The sequence below is a fragment of the Ostrea edulis genome, chromosome 4 (genome assembly GCF_947568905.1).
Source record: "Ostrea edulis chromosome 4, xbOstEdul1.1, whole genome shotgun sequence".
Taxonomy (NCBI): Eukaryota; Metazoa; Mollusca; class Bivalvia; order Ostreida; family Ostreidae; genus Ostrea; species Ostrea edulis.
This window is the reverse complement of record NC_079167.1, coordinates 68,151,368-68,179,298: the sequence shown is the minus strand read 5'-3', so window position 1 is coordinate 68,179,298 and position 27,931 is coordinate 68,151,368. Positions and strand designations below refer to the sequence as shown.

Sequence of the window (27,931 nt, the reverse complement as noted above, 5' to 3'; positions counted from 1 at the left end):
ATTGAACATAAAAAATATTCTTAAATGCAATCAATAAAACAATATTGTTAAAATTTTTGCCTTTGGAACTCGATATTGATTAGCAGTAATTATTCGTGTGCCTACCCAGGTTGAGGAAAATATTTGAAGTTTTAAGAGACATTTGTTCTATTTGGAAACACGTGTTAAATTTATCACACGTTATCAAGATCAATATCAGGTATATGTTTAAAATGCATGTGGCATTTATGACACAAGGAAGCAATTCACCGCTGTTTCTTCTAATTGTAAAGACAAAAGGATAAGAATACGTCCATTATATGTCGAGGCCTTGATTCCATAGTGACACTGGAGGTCCATGTAAACAATCATCAGAGAAAGTTGATTGTTAATAACCTAATCAATTATTCATAAACGTACGCTGGGTGTATCTATAACCGCTGTCAGGAACGTCGGAAAGAGCACTTTTAATGGGAAGTAGTTCTAGTAGATTTTCTCCGCGGAGTTAGACCACCTAGACTTGGAGAGAGAATTTTTGGTCACAAGGTAAAGAATGTTTGGCAGCAAAACGTACTGCACCGTGCTAGATGGTTATTTGACGGAAAACATATATGATAAACATAAATATATTTAACCTTCATCTTTACTGACGATGCTTGTGCCTACAGCTGTTGTGCGAAAGGCCACTGATGAATAGACAGTGAAGGAATTTTCTTAACAAAGGTTTGTCTAGGAAATTTATTTTTCATCTTATTTATATTCAGCGATTATCTTTGTTTTCATTTTTTTTTTCTTTCAAAAAATGGATATTCATATGAATATACATGTATCTCACTGTACATGTAATTTTTCAAACTGAATAGGTGAGGTGCCGTTTTGTTCAGCGATGTACAATATCACGATATAGATAAGAAGACAGATATTTCACTTCAAGCTGAAACACATTGCCTCAGAATATTCTTATGTAATGTATGATTTCGGAGCACTTGTGTAAACGGTGGTAACGATTAACAATATCATATACGATCCACGACTCGCGATACAATTTGAAATCATTTAAAAGCATTTGAATAATCAATATTGCCATTATCTTAATTATTCTGCCTTGATTAAACCAAGTGCACAGCTGGATGGCTAAATCATTGACCCCTTCAATACAAGTGCATATACCTAGCCATGTAACGCCTTTCTTTGTTTTCCTTTAGAAGACGATTAGAAGTTGTATATACGGTTAGAATTTCTCATTTTAGAATCGAGATGAAGGTGCCCGATTAAGTTCACGAGTAAAGTGTCATATGAGACTATCTAAGACTAATATGTCATTTGAGTACCTAAGTATCTGTTTTGGGATTGCATTTGTAGTCATAATTGATAGTTTATGACGAAACATATTGTTAAAAGGTTACTGACAGGACAAGCTGTATGTTTTCAATTAGGATCGTTATATTTTATTATCGGATATGTATACCTGCATACTTGTACAGACTGAAAATGTAAGCATTAATTTCCCCAAGGAGCACTTCTATAAATGATTTAGTACAGAAAATGAAATAATGCATCATAACAGGCCAGATTATGGGATTTTTTCCCTTGGGAAATATTAAATGCAATTTATATTTCTTTTAAAGCAGGCGATGATAGCATGCATATTACTAGAATTTCATAAAAACTAGACAACAGAACAGCTGAATTAGTAAAAAAAAAAACCGCTAGGCGTTGGTTCGTCCATTGATTTTCCAAAGTGAAATTACAATACGTGCCATGTTTCGTATTGAACTCCCGTGGTTTGTTTCTCTGCATCTCTTCAGCACATTCAGGAGATAATCCACTTATTAGTAAATTTTCGGAAATCGCGATTTCCCGTCTCCGAAGCGTGCTGCAAGCTGTTAATATCATATTAGGGTCCCGGTGTATGAATTGTCATTTTTCGTCATGTTAACTTCTGATCTCATCCTCGAATTCTTAAAATATATGAGTTTTTGCTTTGAATCGTTTGTCATGCAGTATAATTTGTTAAAGCCTTCGATTATATTTAAATACCAATATATTTGAAATAAAGTCAGCGACTTTTTATTTCCAATGAAATTACGCTGTGAATAGAAATGTATTGAAATACAATGCAATGATTAGTTACATTTAAAACAATGATTCATTATTGAATTGACGCGTCTGTGGTTTCGTCATTTTTTTTCCAATCGATATCAATTTTTGTTGTTTTTATGGTTGTACCAGACCATGAAATTATGTTATCAGTAAAGTACAAATTTGTTCATTAAGGAAAAACGCGATGTAGCTGTCAACGAATTAACGAATCTACAAATCCACGAAAGTTCACACCCACGAAAATTTAGGAAACCACGGTATAAATAAATGAATCTGTTGACACTTCTTCATCAAGTACCTAATTCAATATCAACTCCTGAAACCTCATTTTCAAGAGGAACTACATGTACTCACAATAGCAGTTAACATACAAAGAAGTGATGAAAAATTCAATAGAATCGTTTAATAGATTTCAATGATCTAATGGCTGGTAAGTCTGTATGAACTTACAACTGGTATGTCTTACAACTGGTATGTTTCTCTTACAACTGATATACTATTTATGTCTATGACTTTCAACTGGTATGTCTATGACGTCACTATGACCTTACAACTGGTATGTCTATGACGTCACTATGACCTTACAATTGGTATGTCTATGACGTCACTATGACCCTACAACTATTATGTTTCTATGAGTTTGCATCTTGAATATTTCAAGGTTCTTGCGTTTGAGTTACCTCTATGATCTTAAATAGGATGTCTTTATAATATGACATATGATATAATGTTAAGGATTTATTCACTTCTACGAAAGAATATAAATATAATACCTACATGTACATTTCACCAGTGTATTTCTCAATTTTCGTAGCAAAATATTTAAATCCTTTTTACACTTGAATTTCGATTTTCAAATTCTAGTGGGTTTTTTTTTTTTTAAATGGTCGACTGATTTGTTACAAAGTGACATGCTATATCGACATTTTCGGATGTCGCTCGAAAGATAGGATATGGGTTTTAAGGATGTGTTGCTAGGTTCAATTTGTAATAGGAAGCAGGATCCATTCGTCTGTATCATCCGTAAATGTATAAAAGAAATCGGTAACTACAGGTTACAACCCGTATCATTTACAATAAAAATGAAAGATTTCTAGAAAAGGAAAAACTGCACAACAATGTATCTATCTACCTCCACGATACACAACAATGTATCTATCTACCTCCACGATAATCTTGTCGAAATATCATCTTCTTTATGTAGTTTTCACTCGTTGGTTTCCATTCAGGTTTATTGATTTTTAATACAAATAATAACGGTATTCCCCGTACAAGACTCATATAGAACTGACATCAAAGATATTTATTATATTCACTATTATCGAAATTTCAAATACGAAATACAAAATCTTCTTTGAACCAACCCCCCCCCCCCCCCTTCCCAAACTTGTTGCACTAATGATGTCAAAGACTTGTAAGATATCGATTACATATCTCCATGGTTTTAGATCCATCTTGTAAAAAAAAATGGATGATAACTTGCATTATACTAGAATAAGGATCTCAAAGTACTCTTAGTCATCACGTACACTTCGTGCTTTGTTGGTCGTCAATATTTTATGAGGCTGGTTCATCTTTAAGTGAGGTCTCCTTACATTTGACAGGAATGAAGCTTTTGGAGCTGTGAGTATTATCAGAGGTTGAGGTATCTAATTTAATTGTGTGAAACGCTTCTGCTAAGCATTAGATATGGATACTTGTTGCCCTTAGAGTATAGGGTTGTAAAATCATTTGAACTGTGTAAAAGTTTAGTGATTTATGAGAAGAATTATGTAATTCTTTTGTGACTAATACATATCCTGTGAATTTATGGATGCTGTTTTGAAAAATAGGATCTTAAATCTCTGTTTTTCAAGCAATTTCATTACAATATCCATAACTTAAACACAGAATGAGATCGTATTGCATTTTACGAAGTTTACATAGATTGCACGAAAGTGTGCTTTATTAGATTTGATAAACTTTCGTGCAATTCAAAGTCGTATTTGCCTTGAAATAAAACCTAAAATGTGAAACAACCTTTATGATTTTCTTTTGAATTAAGAATAATTATTACTAACATTATCTATGTTGTTTTCCTGTAGATAACAGAAACGCACGAGCTGTCTCATTGGTATATTACAAGATATACTAATGATAATTTATTTGGAATTACTTGATTATAAGCAGGATAAACTCTTAATGGAGTTCACATCCTTCATGCTTCCTAACATCATTTCTATTATCTATGTTATCTTACAATCTGCCTCTCAGAGGGAAGTAACCCATACACCTACCAAAAACCTTGAAACGCAACGTAATATTTTACGACATTATCATCGCGAGTCATCAGTTGTCTGAATTGAGGGCATGTCGAACTCGGCACTGCAAACTTAGCGGGTTTTTTATCCACTCATTTGACTTGTCGTTTTATTGTTGAAGAACTAAGTTAATAGTGTAGCATCAGTTTTGATGTTGAAGGATTGATTATTCTGATTGCCTCTTGAAACCTTTAGGTTATATTTGCAATGCTTTGTAAATTATAAAATATGATATACATGCAATCATAATGAAAACTGTATACTGTTAAAATGTCTGTAGCATCTATTGCATTTCTCGGTGGTTAAAACTAAGAATGCAAACGAAATCAATAACAACCATATGCTTTATTACACACTTCAGTGATAGATGTGTAAAATTATGGACGGTCTACCGATGCATTGTTTTTCTATTGCTTGTGTTTGTACAGTCTCCTAGCGATAGAAATACCTACGCATTCAGGAAACCCTGGAGAAGATTTACATTTGTTCTCTGTTTTTGCTTACAAAGTTTATTTCATCCATGAATTCACAAAGCTCAGAATGAAAAGGGTCTCTCAATTTTATATGAGTCAGAAAATTACACCTCTCTCACCCTGTAAGTGTGGATGGTTGTACATTGTTTGATATCCCCTCTCGAACAATTTTCACTCGCACAATTGCCGGTGAAATGCTGCAAAATTGAAGCTCTGTGTGTGTCACTAACAACATTTACTGCTTTGTCTAATAACAGATCATTTCCTTTCATTCATGTAGACACTCATCGTGATTGCATTTCCAGTTTGACACACTGGTACAACTGATCGTATGACTTCCGGGACAGTTTGTTTCATGTTTTGATATACAGATTTTTTTCAATGCTCTCGGTGTAAAATTTAGATTTGCTTGTTCGATCAAACTGAGGCGATCAAATGATAACCCGTGTTACTTTAATACATCCCGATATCAAGATGTCTCATGAATAGACAGACGCTTCTTAATCTTAAGAGATTTCTCTCGAGATTTCGTTGTTCAGTGAGAAGTTTTAATTCTTCAAAACAGGAATATCTATAAAGTTAAAGAGATGCATGTATCACCGGAAGTTTAAAGAATATCTATATTTTCCAAAGAAATATGATCTCTTATTGTGGAAGTAATACAAATTGCTAGAAATATATTTCCTAACCCAAACATTAAAGTTATATCTCTGGTTAGAATATATTTGATGGAAATAAAAGATTAACCTTTTCTAAAATGGGTTATCAATTAAACTTAAATGTTTAACGAGACATATCTCTTATAATTCCAAACAGAGATATCTGATTTGTGACAAAAACATCCAGGGATGACTTGTGCCAGAACGCACGTTTGAAGTCTAAAGTGTGAATTTAATTCAATTCTTTAATTTATTGGCACTAAAACACATGTACGTGTTATTAGCCATATGATATAAACAAATTCATGTACCCTGTGTGACATGATATTATAATTGTTACAAGCCTTTGTTTCTAAGATTTAGGAGTCTCTGATATGTAAACAAATTTCGTAATATGTAGACACAAGATTGAGAGGAATGAGTAAACAAGATCACATGATACTTTGAATACTCTTTTCTTAAATGTTTGTATAAAATTCAATAAAGTAAAAATGTATTTCATCTTCAACACTGGTCTTACAATGGTTGCAAAGTTGGTTTTCTCTATGAATGACAATCATATGCTATTTTTAAATACTCTTTTCTTAAATGTTGTATAAAAGTCAATAAAGTAAAAATGTATTTCATCTTCAACACTGGTCTTACAATGGTTGCAAAGTTGGTTTTATCTAAGAATGACAAGATTACAATATCTGCCTGTTTCTATATATACATGTATGTATGATCATAGGTTCTTGTGAATTGGAAGACACAAATATAGTTGTATTTCTAGTTTGTGAAACATGGTTGTATTTCTAATTTTTGTTCGTTCGAGGGTTGGGTTTTTTGGGGTTTTTTTGTCATCATAAAATGAGAGTTTTCTACATTGCGTGTTATTGATATATTCTAATTCTTCAAGAGTTTTATTTACAAAGAAATGATGAAGTTCAGAACGAAATAGTTTATTTGTTGCATCGCAGTTAATTTGTTCTATGCCGTGGCAGGAGAGACTGGTTCTTCTTTAGGTTTTACCAGACTGTACAGTTCTACATTGCCATCTGTATAAAACAAAACATTAAGATACAGCTATACCATTTTCACTTTAAAATAATTCCAATCAACATGTCTTTCCATGAAATAAACATGTTTCAACTTCGAACCCCAATCATAATCATAACACTCCCCCCCCCCCCCCCCCCCCCCCCCCCCCCCAATACATTCTTTCATCAAACAAGCCCCGTGGGAATCCGAGTTAGAATATACTCTCAGTACCCCTTGTTTGTCGTAAGAGGCGACTAAATGGGGGTTGGGGGGGAAGGGGGTGTCGTTCGGATGAGACCACAAAAACCGAGGCCCCGTGTCACAACAGGTGTGGTACGATTAAGATCCCTCCCTGTTCAAAGGCTGTAAGCGCCGAGCATAGGCCTAAGTTTTGCAACCTTTCACCGGCAATGGTGACGTCTCCATATGAGTGAAATATTCTCTAGTGGGACGTTAAACAGTATAAAACCAATCAACACACCAAACAAACGGTATGGAGTAAAACTGCGTATACTCTAGTTAGAAAATATTCTGAATGGTTAATACTGCACAAGTAAATATTACTAGATAGGCGTCGTATTACAAAACAAAACTATTCTTTTATTAAAGAGATATCGCTGTATTAGAACCAGATACCGGATATAATTTTCCCCAAAGTTCAACATCTGTTGTATGAAGAGCCACGGTTTCCTCTGTTCCAAACGGAACCTTTAAGTTGGAGATGTCGATATCTGTTTGAGAGATACTTTGTTTAAACACTGTAAAATGAGTGTTACTTTTACATCACACAAAATAAATAAATAATAGAAATCCAGAATTTCTTGTTTATAAAGTATTTAGAATAGTAGAAATCACTATGAATTATTACAATTAATTTATCACACCATTTTCCTTGCAGTTTTCGCAAACAAATGTAATCGTAATGAAATTTTTGAAATGTCCGTGGTTCTTAACGGATATACATTTAAGATATTCTATGCAATAGTGCAATTGATCATTGCTATTAGGAATCTAAAGTCGTTATTTATCTAAGGGCAATAATCAGGTAATGAATCGGCAAAGTTAAATTGCATTAAGCGGATTAGCCAACATTAGACCTATCTCTGTCTCGTCTCTGGCAACACGAAATAAGCTAATTATCAGTAATCATGAATTATATCCCACGGGAAATACAGAAAGACGCCTGGTATTGGTAAATCAATACATATTTAAAATATTTGGCGCTAAAGGAAAATCGCTTTAAATGTCATAGACGTATATAATGCAAAATTAATGTACTTTAATCAATCCAAGAGTTCAATTGGAAATAGTTGTTCAAAAGTCCGAGGAACTTGATAATTTCACGATATTTCGTTCAGAGCCGGGCGTTCAGCTCCCTGGACAGTGAACTGGTTCAGAGCCGGGCGTTCAGTTGCCTGGGTAGTGAACTGGTTCATAGTCGGGCGTTCAGTTGCCTGGGCAGTGAACTGATTCAGAGCCAGGCGTTCAGCTCCCTGGGCAGTGAATTGGTTCTGTCTTGGTTTCAATATAGAGTACTTAGTATTTGTTTTATATAGCATATACACGTACATGTATTAAGAACACTTGTCACTTAGATTTCTTGATATAAACATAGACTATACTGGTGAGGGAATTTGTCATTCAAGAGTTCACAATCAATAGACATGCGCTTCCTTAATTACCGGGAATTTGTAATTAACTTTCCAAATTAAATGTTTATTCATTTTAAGTTAGTTAATAGACTTGAATCGGGTGAACTATCAAACTGTGGACGCCTAATATCTCAGGAATTATAGGAATATTTATTTATCATTAGAGAGGATTTCATGCTTATGTTAACCGATTATATATTTCACTTTGTCACTTTCCTACCGGATGTAAATGGACTTCATTTCAGAACTTCATCATTGTAAGATAAGGGGCCAAATATTAGATTGCTTCCAAATCGATTTTTCGTGTTTCCCCCCAGAATTGGTCTTCATAACCATAACATCAATTAAAGGAAATCAGAGTTCTTAAAGGTTAAAAGATTGAGAGGAATTGTGTCTTACCACTTTGTTCTTCAGAATCTCGCTTGAAGCATTATAGAGTAGTCTCTGTATAGTTTGTTAATATGCAGCTTCCTATTTCTTCCACAAAAAATGTTATTTGTCTGTCACAGCTGTGTTTGTGGGTGCCTAAAACAGTTGTTGATGTAATGAAGGCCATCGACATCCGTAGACCTAGCATTTGTATATAGAGTCCGTTACTAGTTAATTATCAACCTTTGGTTGGGAAGTCAATGACACCTCTGCCACGCAAACTTTTTCAACAATACATAGCAGGTGGACAAACTGTTTTGATATATGATAGAATAATTCTGAACTTTCTAGTTGGTTGAGATTCAACAAACTAGATTGATTTATTGAATATTATTTAACGTCCCTCCCGAAAATATTTCACTCATATGGAGACGTAACCACTGCCGGTGAAGGGCTGCAAAATTTAGGCCTACGCTCGGCGCTTACGGCCATTGAGCAGGGAGGGACACCTGCTGTGACACGGGACCTCGGTTTGTACGGTCTCATCCGAAGGACCGCCCCATTTAGTCGCCTCTTACGACAAGCAAGGGGTACTGAGGACCAATTCTAACCCGAATCCCCACAGGACCCAACAAACTAGAATGTCTATCTTTACGTGCCTTCGAGGTCAATATAACATCTAATATTTCCAACGTCAAAATTAATTCACTAATAAATACGATTGGTTAATATTATTTATGGTCGCCCAATGCAAACTCGCGTCTTTAATCACTATTGACTAAGTCTTACACCCTACCTGTAAACAAAGATGACCGAGGATGGTTTGTTTGCTAAACTCATGTAGCCAGTATAGATGTATCAAAGAATCTAATCCAATAATAGACATGGTCGACTGATATCGTTTCGTAGACTCTGGTAGCCGGTTTCAATGTTTTGAATTATCCAATCATTTATAAATCAAACTGTTATTGACATTTTGTATATTAATGGTTGTCTATTTCGGTCAATTCCACCAGTGTAAAATATATTGTACATCATTGTACATACCTGCACAAGTAAATAACAAAACGTATCATTCAAGTGAAGATAACGAACATCAATCAATGGCATGAATCCTATAAAGAATACAAAATTAAAAGAAAGGCACCCATAGACCCCTGGACACACCAGAGGTAGAATCAGGTGCCTAGGAGAAGTAAGTTTTTATCTGTTGAGCAGGTAACTTCTGCCGTGAGCCCTATAACTTGGTCAGGTAAACGGAGTAATCCGTAGTCAAAATCAGTATGTAAGCAATAGCCTTGTGGTTGGTATGAAACACGTCAGACAGCACCCGATCCCGTGATAGCTTGTATTTGCAAATTAAATAATCATAACGACCATACAATTTGCGAAATGCTGACTTTAAACGATATTATTGAAACCCCTGTAACATCAACTTATTTCACAGTAGCCTGTGTCAAATTTAAAATTGATCGGAACATGGTCTCGCGTATCGAATCAGTTGAGAGACATAAACAAGATGTGCAGGTGAAAATGGAACATTGCTACATAAACATTGGAAGTTGACAATGGAGAAGTTGATGTAATCTCGTTTGTCATAAAGTTGAGTTGTTTGCTACTATTTTACTAAATACGAAATCAGATAACCTCTGTATGAACTTTCTAAAGGGTCAAGGGGTCACTCATAAACTACATGTAATCACATGGCGTATGTTACATGAAAGGTGAAGATAACGAACAGTGATCAATCTCATAACTCCTACAAGCAATACAATATAGATAGTTTGGCAAACACAGACCCTTGGACACACCGGAGTTGGGATCAGATGCCTATGAGGAGTAAGCATCCCCTGTCGACCGGTCACACCCGCCTTGAGTCCTATATCCTGATCAGGTAAACGGAGTTATCCGTAGTCAAAATCAGTGTGCCAATAACGTCCTAAGAATCGGTATGAAACACATGTACCTTTCATGTAAACAATCACGTAAAGTTGGGGATAAGGATAAAGTAGGATATCAAAATTGACAATAAGAAAAAAGTTTTTAAACAGTATTCCTCATTTATTGAATATTTACATAAAACGCCAAAATTAGATACACTTCCCACTATTTGCTTGTCACGGCCATTTCGTCCATTAGCAACACCGGATTGCATTCCACGCTCGGCACATCAGGTTAATGTCTGGCCATAGATGTCAAGTATCACTGTAAACGTACACCAGAAACATGTCAGCTGATCAGAAAATAAAGGTCAGCTCTGTATTGTCTGCAATAAGCAATCCGTATCACGTTGATACTGATGGATAGGTTCAATCTTGAGACATCTATGTTGCCTCCCGTTTCTGTTGCACATTCCTCATCTTCATAGATAGACTTTTTAACCTAACCAAACGTACCCTACTAGAAGAATGACAGTTGAAATTCTAACCACACCACTGCAACCCAACTTTTAAAACCGTGCTAACTTCGAAGGACCAATTTACAGTTCCATACTTCCTCCTCCGCAGTTCGTTCAAACACTTTCCTATAAAAAAGGGTTTTAAAAAATTATTTCTTACACTGAAAGTTATATGTTGATTGTAATTTATATCGTTCATAGCTTATATTTGTTTAACTTTACGTAAGTAATAAATACTGACTCAAAAGTCTTAGAACTATATTTTAGTGTCTCGCTTCGTTCAAATATTAGGTATAATGTATGGCGGACAGTTAGGATCGCAACTCTCAGTGGTCATTTTCCTCAAATGTCAACATAAGAAATAAAGATCCTTGTTAAAATGTTCGCAGGGATATTAACGTGGTTGGTACAGGATCAAATTGTCTGAGCTGAAATTTTCCAGGCTTCACAGGATTGATCACGTGGCGAAACAAGCTCATTTCTTAAATGTACTATTCAGCAAATGCTAATTAAAAAGTACTGATGATGAAATATTATTAGTAAGCATCAGGCTAATTATAAATGAAAAATCCCCCTATGATAAAAGCATGTTTCCATTTGAGTCTTTGAACTTACTACATGTTTTCATCTTCATGAAAGGTCCTATGTGTGCATGTACCTACATTTGTAGGATGATTACCATCGTTTACGGTCTGATTAAAATCAGACCCATACTCATTATCAAATTGTTTCCCCTAATGAAGTTACCTCTGATTGCACAAATGCGAAACCACAAAGCACACATATATTAGCTTTATAGTCTATACGCCGAGGTGTTAGAATACTTGCATCCTTAATATTAAGCTTGGGAACATATACTAAAACATCGCGTTTCAATCACAATATATAATGAAACAAATTAAAACATATAAACGAGGCGTTCCGAAAAAAATAACAAAGAGAGTTATCGTTCCTGGACTTCCAGAGTCGTGGAAGTGACGATTTGATTGGATAATTAAGGTTATCAAAAGATGACCTGTAGATGATCTCTGCCATACCCCAACGATAGGGTTCCGTGAGGATCCGGGTTAGTATAGGTCCTCAGTACCCCTTGCTTGTCGTAAGAGGTGACTAAATGGGGCGATTCTTCGGATGAGACTGCAGAAACCGAGGTTCCGTGTCACAACAGGTGTGGTTCGATAATGATCCCTCCTTGATCAAAGAGTGTCAGCGCCAAGCCTTTCACCGGCAATGGTGACGTCTCCATATGAGTGAAAAATTCTCTAGAAGGACGTTTAACATTATACAATCAATCAATCCCCAACAATAGGATAATGAGTATGGAGTCTAATTCTAATCAAACTGAATCGTTTATCTCCAGAAATTACATATTTATGCCGCGAAGGTTCAGTGGTTTGAGAGTTCGTTTCGAGACCGGGAGGTGTTGATGGAAGTTCTGTGTCACGGCAGGCGTTAGAGCACAGAAGAACCCTCCTTGTGACGGCCCTAAGCTCTATGCATAGGTCTGAAGGTGTTGCACTTCACCTAGAGCTGGTGGCGTCTCAAGGTCAGTGAAAATTCTGGAAGAGACGTAAAACAAATCAAACTTTCTTTATTCAGAATTAGTCTTTTATTCGTCACTAATGGTTTTCTCTTTATTCAGAATTAGTCTTTTATTCGTCACTAAGGGTTTTCTCTTTATTCAGAATTAGTCTTTTATTCGTCACTAGGGGTTTTCTCTTTATTTCCGTTTCCCATTTATTTCAACGCCTTCATATCGAAGTTTTGATACAGTATCACTTTAAGAACTCTAAATAAAACTTAATTGGTTCTGTAAGATCATACCACACGGGATTCAATTTGTGTAAAAGGATGGTGCACTATCACGTGATCCAAGGGGTAAAAAATGTCAGAAACACATAAGTTACTGGTAAATTAAAGTGATTTCCACACACGTTAGCACTTTCCTTATGCATGTCAGAAAAATGCACAACAAACCTCATTACGCTACTTCTGCAAAAAGAATAAGTAATGAATCGCGACCGCAGAATCAGGATCGTTATAATTATCCGAACAAAAAATACTCTTAACAGCTAACAAGGAAGTACATTTAGGAAAATGAAAGCGCTAGCGTTTTACTTTCGAGTTGCCTTTTAAGATCGGTGAACATTGAGTGGCAAGAAATGAACTATACAGTATTCGTGATGTTCATCTGTTACAGTCATAACATTTGATGTCACAATGCAATGGGCGGACGGAGAAAATATCTAAGCTTATCGCCGCGCACGAATGGGAACATTTTTCAGCAGGGACTGGGGATTTTTTAAATGAAAGCGCTTGTGATGAAATTTAAGGTAGGTCCCTAGTCCTGGACCTACTTGTGATTTCTCAAAATTTTTAGTTTAAATGATTAGATTGTTCATTTGAGGGTATGATAAAAACCAACAAAAAAAATGGGGGGTTGTCAGTATAATGAGTAAATTATGGTATTTTTATTACGTGTACCCCCATTTGTCAAACGGAAATATCATAATTCATTGAAGAAGTCCTAAAATATGTCCATAAAATTTTGTTTGAGGTATGATGCTGCAATTTTTTTCCTCAAATATGAAATAAACATGTCGAACTAAATATTTAAAAGTGAAATTTTAACACAGTTTCATGTATTTTAATAATGGTGGTACAAAATTGAACTCAATACAGGCCCTCGGCAGTCAAAAATACGGCACTGCAACACCACTAATATGAATATTTTAAAAATTTGACTTAAGATTTTTCATTCAAACTCACATATTATGTTCATATATGAATGCTTGTTAAAATACATTTAAAAAATCTGCCCTTTCTAAGCATAATATTTTCACAGCATCTCAATTTATATTTACATTTTTTTTTTGGCCAAAATAGCCATTTTGAAGATGCACATGATTTTCACATAATAGAAGATAAAAAGTATATAACAAGTGCAGAATTGTTTTATTTAATTCCACAATTGCATTATATTGCATATCATGAATTTTTTTTTTTTAATTTACAGATAATTTTAAAATGTAATACCCCTGTATATCAATTAAATTAATATGTACCTCTGGTTTTTATGTGCGAATTAGATGACAAAAAATGGAAAGAAGATTGGAGCCATAGTCTACTCAAATATAAGTGATTGAGTGTTATTGTATTCATTTTACTAAATGGAAAAACATCCAGGTAAATGTAAAAATACGTTTGATAATAATAGTACGTGAACCAATACCGGAGTTCAATCCGGACATGACGTCACGCTACTAGACCCCTACTTTAATTTTTTGGATTTGTTTTCTTTCAGTTTAATGTTTATTATATATACAATATACACATATAATTTAATGCAGTCTTGTTCATGAAGATGGAAGCGCTGCTAGTAATTAATTGCAATGAACTTTTTTGCGATAGCAATATAGTATCCGTAAACATGCATGAAAAATAAGGACTTTTTTTGCAAATCGAGTTCCATATACACATACACCGTTTTCTTGAAATGTTAACCGTACATATATACTTTAATGAGTATACGGATCTCATACATGGTTGATTTGAATTTTGAAATGTTGATCGTTAAAGCTGTATGGTCCGAATTACAATATTTTTTTCCATCTCGTAAAAACGCTATTAAATCATCGCATGTATGTAGTTATGAGGCTGTACGACATATTATAAATTATTTCACCTGTTTTAACCCAAATTATTTGATTTTAAATCGATGTTTACAAATAACCGCGTCACTCTGCCATTTCAAGTGACAGTCACGTGACTACATGCAGTTCAAACTTTCAAATCATCGGTGGTCTTATCTGTGTAAAGCTGTGAATTTTGTTATAACAGTACCATACCATAAGTTTAATAGAAATGAAAATGTTCCAAACATTTTGCCAATTGTGGTCATGGAGATTTCAACATATTTCCATTTTATAAAATGTATAATGACTGCGAAATTTCCAGAGTTACAAAGGAGGAATACTTTATAAAATTGTTTAATCCCAAACTTAAAGCTGTATGGTCCGAATTACAATATTTTTTTCCATCTCGTAAAAACGCTATTAAATCATCGCACGTATGTAGTTATGAGGCTGTACGACATATCATAAATTATTTCACCTGTTTTAACCAAAATTATTTGATTTTAAATCGATGTTTACAAATAACCGCGTCACTCTGCCATTTCAAGTGACAGTCACGTGACCAGTTCAAACTTTCAGATCATCGGTGGTCTTATCTGTGTAAAGCTGTGTATTTTGTTATAACAGTAGCGTACCATAAGTTTAATAGAAATAAAAATATCAAATACCTCTTAGTAATTCGTTGTTTTACGCTCTTTCAGCCTTAAAACTAGACAGTTGCGTATGAGTTAATACATCATGTTGGGATTCCCCTGACGCGCGTGGGTCTATTTATAGACGTCTATTATGGGGTGATTTATATATGTACCCACTATATTTACTTTCTAAATAATATTTGCACTGTTTTCTTTTACATGCAGATGTTTTCAAGCATGTAATTAAGGGAAAGTTAATAACTTTATAAAGTAATTAATCTGCTTTAAAGTAATTATGTACAAAAATAATACATGATAATCGGGTCATACAGCTTTAATAGAAAATAACTGTGTAAAATTGAAACTACATTGAACTGAACTCTGTAATATTGATTTCCAAGTTTTGTCTAATAGTGTGTGTATTATACGGCTACCAGTGTAATTTATTATGACGTCACAAAGGACAATTACTTACGTCGTGATATGTTGACGTTACTTAGCAATATTATTTCATTTTATAACTGTCTGAAGAGGCATTAAAGCCGAAAGCGCTAACAGTGAAATGTTATTCGAGTTTTGTGTTTCTTGACTTTTATTATTGGATATATATATATATATATATATATATATATATATATATATATATATAAACAATTTGATATTGAAAGGGTTTATATTTTCAGTAAATAATCAATTATTTATATTACAAACATGTTTTCCTTGATATATACAATTTAATTCATATGTATTTCTGATGTTGACATAAACTTTTCTTTTAGTATGTACGACATCATTAAAATTCTGGCAACAAATATATTTTCTTCAGTTATTTATTAAATTAACGTATATGAAGACCTATATGTATGTGGAAATCAATACAACTTTTCTACTTTGGATTTTGATAAGTTCCATGAGAGTGGAGCTACCTTAGATACATTATCAATTTTAATGGAATTACAGATGTCTGTTTTTCTACTGGAAATTTCGGTGTCCATTGAACTTTTGAAAAGCTAGCCGTAGAATCTTTGGAAAAAAACCTGTATGATGATTATGTCATGAAAACAGACGGTGAACGAGTGGATAGGATTTACATGGCATTTACACCATCCATTGAAGAGGGAACTGTTATAATACTTAATCTATAGCTATATCATTGATTCATACAAAGCTGTCACTTCTGTGCAGTTTTTTTTATTAATAAACTACCAAGTTATTAACAGAAGTCCGGAAATTAGTGAATTTCTGCATACGGGGTATTGACTTTGTGTTACTAGATACTGTTGCTTTTGCCCTATTGATTATATACAGTCGCCATTGTAGAGACGATTGAGGAAAATGACGTAAGTTATTCGTATACTGATAATATCCTAAATTAGATTAGTTTTTATCTCAACCAAATTTGCTGCAAAGCAAGGCTTTATTGAATGTGCTGTAATTCCATTAAGAATTTCTTCCTACTTCCGTCCGCAGTAACAGATGTATAGTTTATGGACGTTTGAGAGCCTTGATGTCATATTAATATTCATTAATTGATACATTCATCTTCCTAAAGTTAATTTGTGTCCTTCATTTCAAAGAAAATTGCATCTAACGTTTCAAATACTCATAATCGAAAGAAAGGATTAATTTGATTAAATTTCGACAACTCACAATAGGATCAAATGCTGTCTGACGTGTTTCATACCGATTGTTAGGCCGTTCTTGGCACACTGATTTTGACTACGGATAGATCCGTTTACCTGATCAAGATATAGGGCTCACGGCGGGTGTGACCGGTCGATAGGGGATGCTTACTCCTCCTAGGCACCTGATCTCACCCCTGGTGTGTCCAGGGATCCGTGTTTGCCCAACTATCTATTTTGTATTGCTTGTGGGAGTTATGAGATTAATCACTGTTCATTATCTTCGTCTTTCATTCACATTAATGCCGATATTTCAATTCAATTGCTATGAAACCTGTGTCATCATTTTAAAATGTGTACAATTTTTTGTGAGAGATGTCCCGTGTAACAGTAGGTGTGGCACACTAAAGAAACCTCACTGCTCAATGTCCAAAGGGGCCGAGCATAGGCCTAAATTTGAAGCCCTTCACCGGTCTTGGTGACGTCTCGAGTCACTCTCCCTATGAGTGAAAACTTCTCTCTCGAGACGTTAAATAATATACAATCTTGTACGAAAATGCAGATGATGATTTCGTACTTTCCCGCGCATGTTACATCAAATTCTATTTCTATATCGCATTAATTAATTGCAAGATTAACCATTCCATGACAAAATATACAAGTAATTTTATGCAAAGGAATGAAAAATTGTCTATAAAAAATTCTATCAATATGAATATCAATTGATTGAAAACAACATTCATACCGGGATGTTTCATTTAACGAAATCGGAGATTTTACATGTAGTTGGGACTTTGTTACATCGCCAGTTATAATGCATAATATCTTGTATGTAACGTTGGACAGAAATTTATCAAATTACCTCCACTGAATACAATAATCTATAATAATCCCCAGTGAGCTGATGGATTTGACAGTATTTATAGAAATCGGCTAATTGATATTGTATATGTTCAGCTGTGTCGAACAGTTTAGACAGAATCGTCATATTACACATGTAGTAGATACTGTATTATTCTATGTACATAAAGACGGTGAAAATTTTCCATCCGGTAAACACATCAATATTAACCACTTTTATAAGCTTAGTACCTTAGTACGTTTAATATGATACTATAGATGTATTTTAATAATCTATTAGTAAATACTACAGAGGATTTCCCATCAATATTACTCTAACACAGAATTTCGTACACGTTCTCCGGGAATGACAAAAAAGATAATAAAAATTTATCCTAATGACCAGTACACCATACTGAGTCAAAGTTAGTATATTTCGAAAGACGGTAAAGGTCATTTATTTGTACTTGTGTGTAGTCTCTCAGGTTAGGAATAAGGTTTGGGTCAATAGCTCGAAACATCACAACAGTCTCCCCTACTTAAAAGATATTGCTTCCCTAAACAGTTTATCAACCTTGTTGTGTTATGTTACAGAAATCTTCTCTGTTCTTTAATGATGAGTTTACAAAAAAATTGGTACTTAATTTCCCCCCTTTTTTTTTGCCTAGTCATTATATGGTGAGTCCAATTAATTTTTAGTGCATGTTTTCCTTTTTATGCTAGCAAATTTCTAAAAACTCTTAAACACCAATATTCCTGTCCTGTTTAATAGCTGTAATTTTGTAATTATTTGCATTCATTATTGAGCCAGAATGTTAACTTCGGCATTCCGAAGTTCAGTGGAAGCCAATTTGTTTGACAAGATGTATCTATGTTTAGCATAAATTGTACCCTCTTTTTCCCAATAAATTTAGCCATGACAATTATCTTCGGGAAAATTCGAACTATTATTAGCACGGGATAACACATACTCAGTATTCCTCCATTATCATTCGATTCGTTCGCATGCAGAAAGTTCTCGAACTTCCTAAGTCAATATACTTTTCTTCCATGATACCAATTCACCTTGTTGCAGCCGCTCAAAATGTAAAAAAATATATATATTCAAATATCAATATTTTACAAAATTTTCAAACATTAACAAACTTTTGAGTAACGCTTTATTCAAGGTGTTTTCTTTAAAAAAAAAAAAAATCTACATCAAGAGTTCATTTTGAAGTATATTACGCAAGTATATAAAAGTCATTTGCGATAAAGAACATATCTACACCATTTTCTATTTAAAATAAATCCTCCTTGCAAAAAGTTGGTCAAGACTTCCAAAATAAAATGAATCTGCAGCAGTGTGTTGTGAATTGGGTTATCATATCCGTGTTTCAATATTTCTTCATCGTCAGAAACAAACTCCAGATTGACTGGCTGACGCTGAAAGTTATCGTTCAAGTATTAAAATACATCAAAATCAATTCCTGGAACTTAGGGCAATTATGAAGTCAACAAGGCACTGGCTGCGGGGCCATAAAACTTTGGTTCACTTTTGATGTGAGTCTCACTTTTATAGAAGGAACACGTAGTGAAAAGTGAAACTGAGATCAAAAGTGAGCTCGTCTAAGTTTTTTTTTTTTATCCTAAAGCCAGATTATATCTATATACATATATATATTTACATTACTAGTGTTCTTGCTCTTTACATTACTAGTGTTCTTGCCTTTGATATCCTTCCAAATTGTAATGATAGGATAAAAAAAAAACTTAGACGAGCTCACTTTTGATCTCAGTTTCTATGAATGCGCCGAGGTTGTGAACAATGCGCGTATGAATCTTGAAAAATATAATGCGTCTATTTTAACGGCTGGGTATTGCGACAGAAATGAAAGTAGAATGTAAATATCAAAAGTAAATTTCAGTTTTGAAAATGCATGAAGATATGAACTGCAACGTTTCATGAGGTCATACATGTACTTTTCATGAATCGCGTTAGGGCTTCATGAAGTATGCCGGCCTGTAGCGTCGCAGTCCATACCCTCATAAGTTTTTGAAAATGAAATTTATCTCTTAAGTAATAACGACATGTTTGGTGTATATGGAATCAAATGCTTCAAAACTTTTCTGATGGAATTTGATACTTTTACCCTTTTAAGGATATTATTTTTAACATGATCTATAAACTTTATTTACATTTCTCTTGGGATGACTTTCGGAGCTAATTAATATCAATATCGAGTTGTGTCCTTTATTCAGACCAAGCAGTACATGCATTTCTGGCATGCTATAAAATGTCAACCATTGTTTTAGATAATTTCTGTGGACTCTGTAGAACGATATAATGTTAAACATTGATTATCTAATCCTTACCAACATCCCTTGTGTTAGATTTTTTCCCCTTTTCTATTATTCATTCTATTTCACTTTTATGTTTATTTCATCTACCCTCGTTTTCAGATCAATGTAAACATATGCTCATTTCACGAACAATCGATGGAATATTTACATTTGTCAATCACGCAATTCACTCTACAGTCTTGATTGGATTTTGTTTTTGTTCTTTCCCCTATGTATAAATATTTGTTGCTATTTAATTGAATTTCTATTGCCACTGTCACATCCTATGTTTTGATAGATGAATAGCAATAATTAGAATGGTCAACACAAGCAGCAAAATAAAAGCCGCTTCGCCCAAAGTAATCTACCATGCAGATGTAGATGTGGAGTTGATATTAATGGTATTGTAGTTCTCAAATCCCGTAGGTCTACTTGACTCAGAATACGTTTCTTACCCACCATTCCTTGCTGATATTAACCGACAACTACATTTGTACCTGTTTTATTTTTTCCGAGACATTTCACAATTTATCTATAATTCATAGAAAATCAATATCTCATTCTGCTTGACAGATATCTCTTTGCATAAAAATCTTATTTTCTTTTGAATAAAGGATATTTTTCTTTCTATGGGAAATTATATTTAAAAAAAAAGAATATATCTACTATTCAAAGTAAACCAGTCAGAAAGATATCTACTTATGAGATATTGTAGGAGAGATCTGTCGATCTGTGCGAGACAGAATTAACTTTTTTTTAATTTTAGAAATATTTTTGATAAACCTTTGTCTTAAAAAGTTTTGTTTTTAGAATAATTAAAAATATCGCGTTAATGTAAATAAATCTGAAGAAATATAACACGTTGTCTTTATTGAATTGAGATAGGACAGTTTTTAAAGATGAGAGATGGATCTTGCATGTATCTTGAAGAGGCATTTGATTCGACAGTAATTAGAATAAAGTGCACCGCCACGGCACATGATACGCCCGTCACATATTGTTAACAGTATAGATTGTACCCATTAAAACATTTTTTTTAAATATCACCTTAATTAAATGTCACAGTGACCTTAAAGTAGGATGCGACACACCTTCTACCTAAGATGCATTAGTTGACCAATTTTGGTGATTCTAGGTCTAATAGTTTTCAAGTTATGAGCCGGACAAGTTTTTGCCATATATGGCCATATCTTCTTAATGAAAAGTCACAGTGACCTGGTTTTAATGTGCGACACACCTTCTACCCAAGATGTATCTACAGACAAAGTTTGATGATTCTAGGCCTTGTAGTATTTAAGTTATGGGTCGGACACGAAAAAGCTAACAGACGGACGGACAGACGGATGTCTTCTTAATGAAAAGTCAGTGACCTGGTTTTAATGTGCGACACACCTTCTACCCAAGATATATCTACAGACAAAGTTTGATGATTCTAGGCCTTGTAGTATTTAAGTTACGGGTCGGACACGAAAAAGCTAACAGACGGACGGACATGAACGCCATACCATTATACGTCCCGTCTTAAGACGGGCGTATAAAAATGGTTTCCCATAGGCGTTACATGATTAAACAATACTGTGGAATTATTTGAATTTGTGGGTGCCAAATGTGGTGGATTGTCAATATTTTCGCTGAGATGTAATTTCGTTGATATGGTCTCTGTACATTGCAATATTATCTGAATTGTGTATTTAGTTGTGGTTTGAAAATCGTGGGAGAGAGGTACCCACGAAATCTACGAAAATTGAGCTCCCACGAAATCTGATGATTCTACAGTATTGAGTAAGCGACCAACATGAAAATGACGAACTGTTATTTTTCGTCATTTGTTATATTAAATAAATGGCGGATTGCATTACCATTCAAACCGTCTTATTGTGAATCAGTTAAAGCAAAATAAAAAATAAATTTAAAAAAGCCAAAACAATTGCCTCGCGATAGGTGAACTAGTTCGGTTAAGACAATTAATATCTATTATGAAGATGATAGCATTTGTGGCGTGACTGCTTGCAAATTTATCTTAATTATCCTATATGGAAGCCCAATTTAATTTAGACTCATCTTAAATTAATTTCGATTGTAACAGGGACCTTTACATATGCTCCCCAAACGTCATGGAGCTTCTGCACAACCAATCATATTACATTTTAAGTTTTTGTAGTACATGTGTAGGTACCTATGATGTCAATACACCATTCCACTTTTCTCATCCCTAAGAGATTTTCCGGCTATCGAAATGTTAGCCAATCAAAATCGAACGCATGTACTTGCGTGTGTGTATATGAAAGGTGAAGATAACGAACAGTGATCAATCTCATAACTCCTACAAGTAATACAAAATAGATAGTGGGCAAACACGGACCCCTGGACACACCAGAGGTGCGATCAGGTGCCTAGGAGGAGTAAGCACCCCCCGTCAACCAGTCACACCCACCGTGAGCCCTATATCCTGATCAGGTAAACGGAATTATCCGCAGTCAAAATCAGTGTGCCAAGAACGGCTTAACAATCAGTATGAAACACGTCAGACAACATGTATCAGCTACTAAGTAAACGGTCCAGAAATCTCAAAATGTCATAGATCAATTCCTGATTAAAGATTTAAAAATTACAATGCACGTTCATTCTCGCTTTATGCAAATTTGATTTAGCATCTTTTCACACCAATCATTAGGCAGTCATATTGTAAACCTAAATCCTTATATATTCAACCGTTAATTAGTACGTTGTTGCCATTCCGGTACCATGAAATGAAAGAAGGCACTGCACGTGCATACACGCGCACATTATTATGACTCCGGACTTACATTTGTATGATGATGTTATTGAACAGGTCTTTGTATCATATACCAACAGTATTGATTTCATAATGTTTGCAACAAAAATATAAGAAAACTAGTTCTAATTGTAACGGGGACCGTTACATATGTTCCCCAAACCTCCCCCAATTAAAAAGTGATGTCCTTGTGAATCTATAGGAAAAAATCATTTTATTTTAGCCTTTAATTACATGTAGTACGTTCAATATGCTCATTTCAGTACCAAAAAAAATGAAAGAAAGCGTTGCACGCGCATACACGTGCACGCGTGTATGATTCCGAATTTTTGTTGATGTCGTTCAACAGGCATTTGTATCATATACCCACAGTGTGAATTTCATAACGTTTCCACCAAATACAAGGAAGTTATAGCGATTTTAAAATCGTCCAATCAGAATTCAGCACACGTGCATGCACGTGCTGAGCAGTAATTCTAACCACAACAATTTGTAAGGAGTAACAAGACACATCTAAACCATTAATATCAATAGAATTTGATGAAAAACAAAAACGTTATCGTCCTTTAAAAATTGAAAATTTAAAAACGTTGCACGCGCATGCGCGTGTGCGTTGGCATTTTTTTCTTACACCAATATATAGATACACATATTGTCTACATATGCTGTGAATATCATCTCATTCACTTCATAAACAAGATAGTTACAAACGTTTTAGTATTATCCAATCAAAATGAAGCGCACGTGCATGCACGTGCAAATTGGTAATTTTGACCATGCAAATCAGTTAAGAGTCTCAATATCTACCTCTGATTAGAATTTCAAGCCATTTCAATGAACAACAAAAAAGTTAGACTGATTCCAAAGTTAGTGTACAAATTTTGTAATGCGCGTGCACGCGCATGCGTGCACGTGCTGACAAAATAAATATTATTTTTCATATGTACAAATCATATACTATCATCCTATTTAGGATTTATATCGCTTCCTTCAATATTCTGATTTTCCATTTTTTATACCAAAATTGGAATGCACGTGCGCGCGCGTGCATGCACGTGCAAACAAAATGACTATCACTATGCACATCTACAAACGCTATACTATCATCCTGGAAAGTTTCATATCGATCCCTTTTGTAGTTTCTGAGAACACTACCGGACAAAAAAGTACCGGAGAAAAAGAATAATAATAATAATAATAATAATAATAATAACTAGTTCTAATTGTAACGGGGACCGTTACATATGTTCCCCAAACCTCCCCCAATTAAAAAGTGATGTCCTTGTGAATCTATAGGAAAAAATCATTTTATATTAGCCTTTAATTACATGTAGTACGTTCAATATGCTCATTTCAGTACCAAAAAAAATGAAAGAAAGCGTTGCACGCGCATACACGTGCACGCGTGTATGATTCCGAATTTTTGTTGATGTCGTTCAACAGGCATTTGTATCATATACCCACAGTGTGAATTTCATAACGTTTCCACCAAATACAAGGAAGTTATAGCGATTTTAAAATCGTCCAATCAGAATTCAGCACACGTGCATGCACGTGCTGAGCAGTAATTCTAACCACAACAATTTGTAAGGAGTAACAAGACACATCTAAACCATTAATATCAATAGAATTTGATGAAAAACAAAAACGTTATCGTCCTTTAAAAATTGAAAATTTAAAAACGTTGCACGCGCATGCGCGTGGGCATTTTTTTCTTACACCAATATATAGATACACATATTGTCTACATATGCTGTGAATATCATCTCATTCACTTCATAAACAAGATAGTTACAAACGTTTTAGTATTATCCAATCAAAATGAAGCGCACGTGCATGCACGTGCAAATTGGTAATTTTGACCATGCAAATCAGTTAAGAGTCTCAATATCTACCTCTGATATGAATTTCAAGCCATTTCAATGAACAACAAAAAAGTTAGACTGATTCCAAAGTTAGTGTACAAATTTTGTAATGCGCGTGCACGCGCATGCGTGCACGTGCTGACAAAATAAATATTATTTTTCATATGTACAAATCATATACTATCATCCTATTTAGGATTTATATCGCTTCCTTCAATATTCTGATTTTCCATTTTTTATACCAAAATTGGAATGCACGTGCGCGCGCGTGCATGCACGTGCAAACAAAATGACTATCACTATGCACATCTACAAACGCTATACTATCATCCTGGAAAGTTTCATATCGATCCCTTTTGTAGTTTCTGAGAACACTACCGGACAAAAAAGTACCGGAGAAAAAGAATAATAATAATAATAATAAGAAACAGAGTAAAAACAATATGTTCCCAAACTTTGTTTGGGGAACATAATAATAAGAAACAGAGTAAAAACAATATGTTCCCAAACTTTGTTTGGGGAACATAATTATAGTGATTCTATTGATTGAATGATTGTATCTTGCTTAACATCCCTCTCGAGAATATTTCACTCATATGAAGATGATATTGTGATTTTAAAATCGTCCAATCAGAATTCAGTTCTAATGCATGCCGGTGCTGAGCAGTAATTCTATCCATACCAATTTGTAAGGAGTACCAAGACACATCTAAAACCTCAACATCAGTAGAATTTGATGAAAATCAAAGTCACGATGGTCCTTTCAAAATTGAAACTTTAAAAGAGGATGCGCGTGATCGCTGTTAATTATTATTACACTAATCTATAGATAAACACATTATCTACCTATGCTTTGATAATTAACTTCTTCCTTTTATTCATAAGAGAGTTAGGCGTTTTAGCGTTATCCAATCAAAACGAAGCACGTGCATGCAGTCTCAATATCTACCTATGATATGAATATGAAACGATTTTAATAAATAACAAAAAATTAGATGGATTCCGAATTTAGTGTACAAATCATGCAATGCATGCACGTGCAGACAAAATGGCTATCGTTCTGCACATCTATAAATGATATAAAACGGGACGAAACTGTCTGCAAATGTAGAAAGGCGAAAATAACACAGGGTGAAAATAACACTGTAAACAGTACTACGAAAGATGAATTAATATACTGGTATCAAATATTGTTGAAATCTTTTACGGCAAAGCCACTATCACAAAACTTTTCTTCAATAATCTAGTCAATTACACACTATGGTGTTATATAGGGAATTATACACTTTTACACTACGATTGTGAATGACAAATATTCACGGGAATGTCAGCCTTGGCGATTTATTATTGACAAAAGTGTTTACCAACCATCTGCCATTGATCAGAGGGGTGCGTGTTTTATTTTGCATACCATTGATACCAGTGTACTAATCAATGACCCGCACAACAATTCAAATATACTTCAAAACGAATAATTGGTTTCAGATGGTTCATCTTAACAGAACATAGTGTCATTTCACTCTTAGATCATATATGTTGTTTCTCCGTTACGTTCTAATTGAAACTGTTTGTTTGCGAAAAAAGAGAGGTGAAATTTAATGTTCGTTAAGAGAGAAAAAATTGCTACTGAGCATATTGAATGTTACATACTCGTTGGACCGTATTTTCCTATCAGTGTATTCATTATCTGTTTCAGTCTGGGAGAATGCTCTTTCCGCCAGCTAATTAAGATGGTCCCTTCCAGAAACACGACTTATAGCTGCACCACTGATCAGACCACACAGCCCAACGTCTCTCAGAACGACTCGGAAATCGAAGCTGTCCTGTACATAGTAGTGACGTTGTTATTTTACTCTTTGGGAATTATCATTGGAATCGTTCTCTATTTGAAGAAAGAGAGGCAGGAAATTGAGGAAGATAAAGTATATGACGAGTATTTGTCCTATGCAGAGGATCCCCATACAGCTTTGAGGTATGCCAGAGTTCAGCAAGTGGTAGCTAGACTTAATTACTTAGAACAACAGAAGAAAGAAAGGATACGGTTAGACAAAAATTCATCAATAATGGACGACAAGCGGACGACTTGTGAGAATTTAACACCGATAAGTGAGGATAATAAAAAAGTGAGTTTTCAACCCTGTGCATGTGACCAAGAATGTGAATTTGAGAACGAATGTGAAGGAATGGGGGAGTCAAATGTGTTTGAGCAAGACGGTGAATCGATCACTGCAGTCGTTGCCAAATTAATAGATCCGGAAAAAGATAAGTATCTACTTGAAGATTCAGTTGAAGATACTGTTAAAGTTAGCATTACATCCTCATGTTCTATGCAGTCCATCAAAGATTACGATGAAGAACCTAGACGAAGTGAACGTTCATCGGTGTCGTCTGCGAATGAAGAAAATGTGTCTGGTGAAGAAAAATCCAAATTGTTAAATGAAAATGACGCCGTGTTCGAAGAAACTACAGAACAGCAACAAAGGGAAATCAAAGGATGTATCGTCACAAATGTTTAGCGAAAAGAAAACTGAAGTGAGGAAGCGAGAAGTCAAAGAAAATTAGATTATGAAGCAAATTGGCCATTGAAGTGCAGTTTGTTTACGGCGTTTCAGTGCTCGTATGAATTCAACTGATCGTTAATAGTATTGATTAGCTACAGATGTTAGATGGAATTGTTTGATATGTGTTACTCACATCGACCCACGTAGAATTTTCATCGAACGACGATATATTATATAGAAACGAAATTTCACTCAATTTTTGTAAGTGTTCAGTCATTTTTTTACGTCTGTAAAATCCGTATAAATATTTGCACGATTTTTATAATTAAAATGATATGGTTTCGTATACTTTCTTCTTTTTTTGGCATAGAAACAAATCGGGTATATTGTGCAAGCTATATTATTTTCTATCTAATTAAAATCAGATATTTGATCAGCTGTCGATTTCGAACTGCGTAAGTGGATCAAAGACTTTAACTTTAATTAGATAGCTTCAATTTGTTATCCTCCGATGTATAGTATCGTCGTAAGGAAGATCTGAGAAGTAGGCGGAAGCAATGTCAAGATTGATTTAGTATATATCCACTTGCTTTATATATCTTCAGTGCAATCAAATATAAATTCCAAAAGTTATTTTCCCCTTGCTTTAAAAATTGAGAGTTGGGCAAATATAGTCCCCTCCTGGACACACCAAAAGGTTGGATCAGATGTCTAGGATGGATCAGATGACCGGTCACATACATGTACACAATTCAGCCTAAAGCTTGCTTAAAGGTTTGTTA

At 34.5% G+C, this 27,931-nt stretch overlaps 1 protein-coding gene and 1 long non-coding RNA gene across 4 annotated transcripts; one reads left to right on the top strand and one right to left on the bottom strand.

Annotated features, from left to right (window-relative positions):
- Positions 1–116: 116 nt before the first annotated feature.
- LOC125671871 (uncharacterized) lies at positions 117–27,495 on the top strand. Of its 3 annotated transcripts, none has more exons than XM_048907857.2 (2): positions 117–702; positions 26,345–27,495. In XM_048907857.2, the coding sequence occupies exon 2, from the start codon at positions 26,379–26,381 to the stop codon at positions 27,162–27,164; it is 786 nt and encodes a 261-aa protein (XP_048763814.2). In that variant the 5' UTR covers positions 117–702; positions 26,345–26,378; the 3' UTR covers positions 27,165–27,495. The 3 variants fall into 3 exon arrangements, with proteins under 3 accessions (XP_048763814.2, XP_048763813.2, XP_048763815.2); XM_048907856.2 differs by lacking the exon at positions 117–702 and adding an exon at positions 1,183–3,705; XM_048907858.2 differs by lacking the exon at positions 117–702 and adding an exon at positions 26,113–26,236.
- LOC125671872 (uncharacterized) lies at positions 6,435–8,684 on the bottom strand. Its single transcript, XR_007368766.2, has 2 exons — positions 8,586–8,684; positions 6,435–6,551 (listed from the first exon to the last, which is right to left on the bottom strand). It is a non-coding gene; the product is annotated as an uncharacterized LOC125671872 (long non-coding RNA).
- Positions 27,496–27,931: the final 436 nt, after the last annotated feature.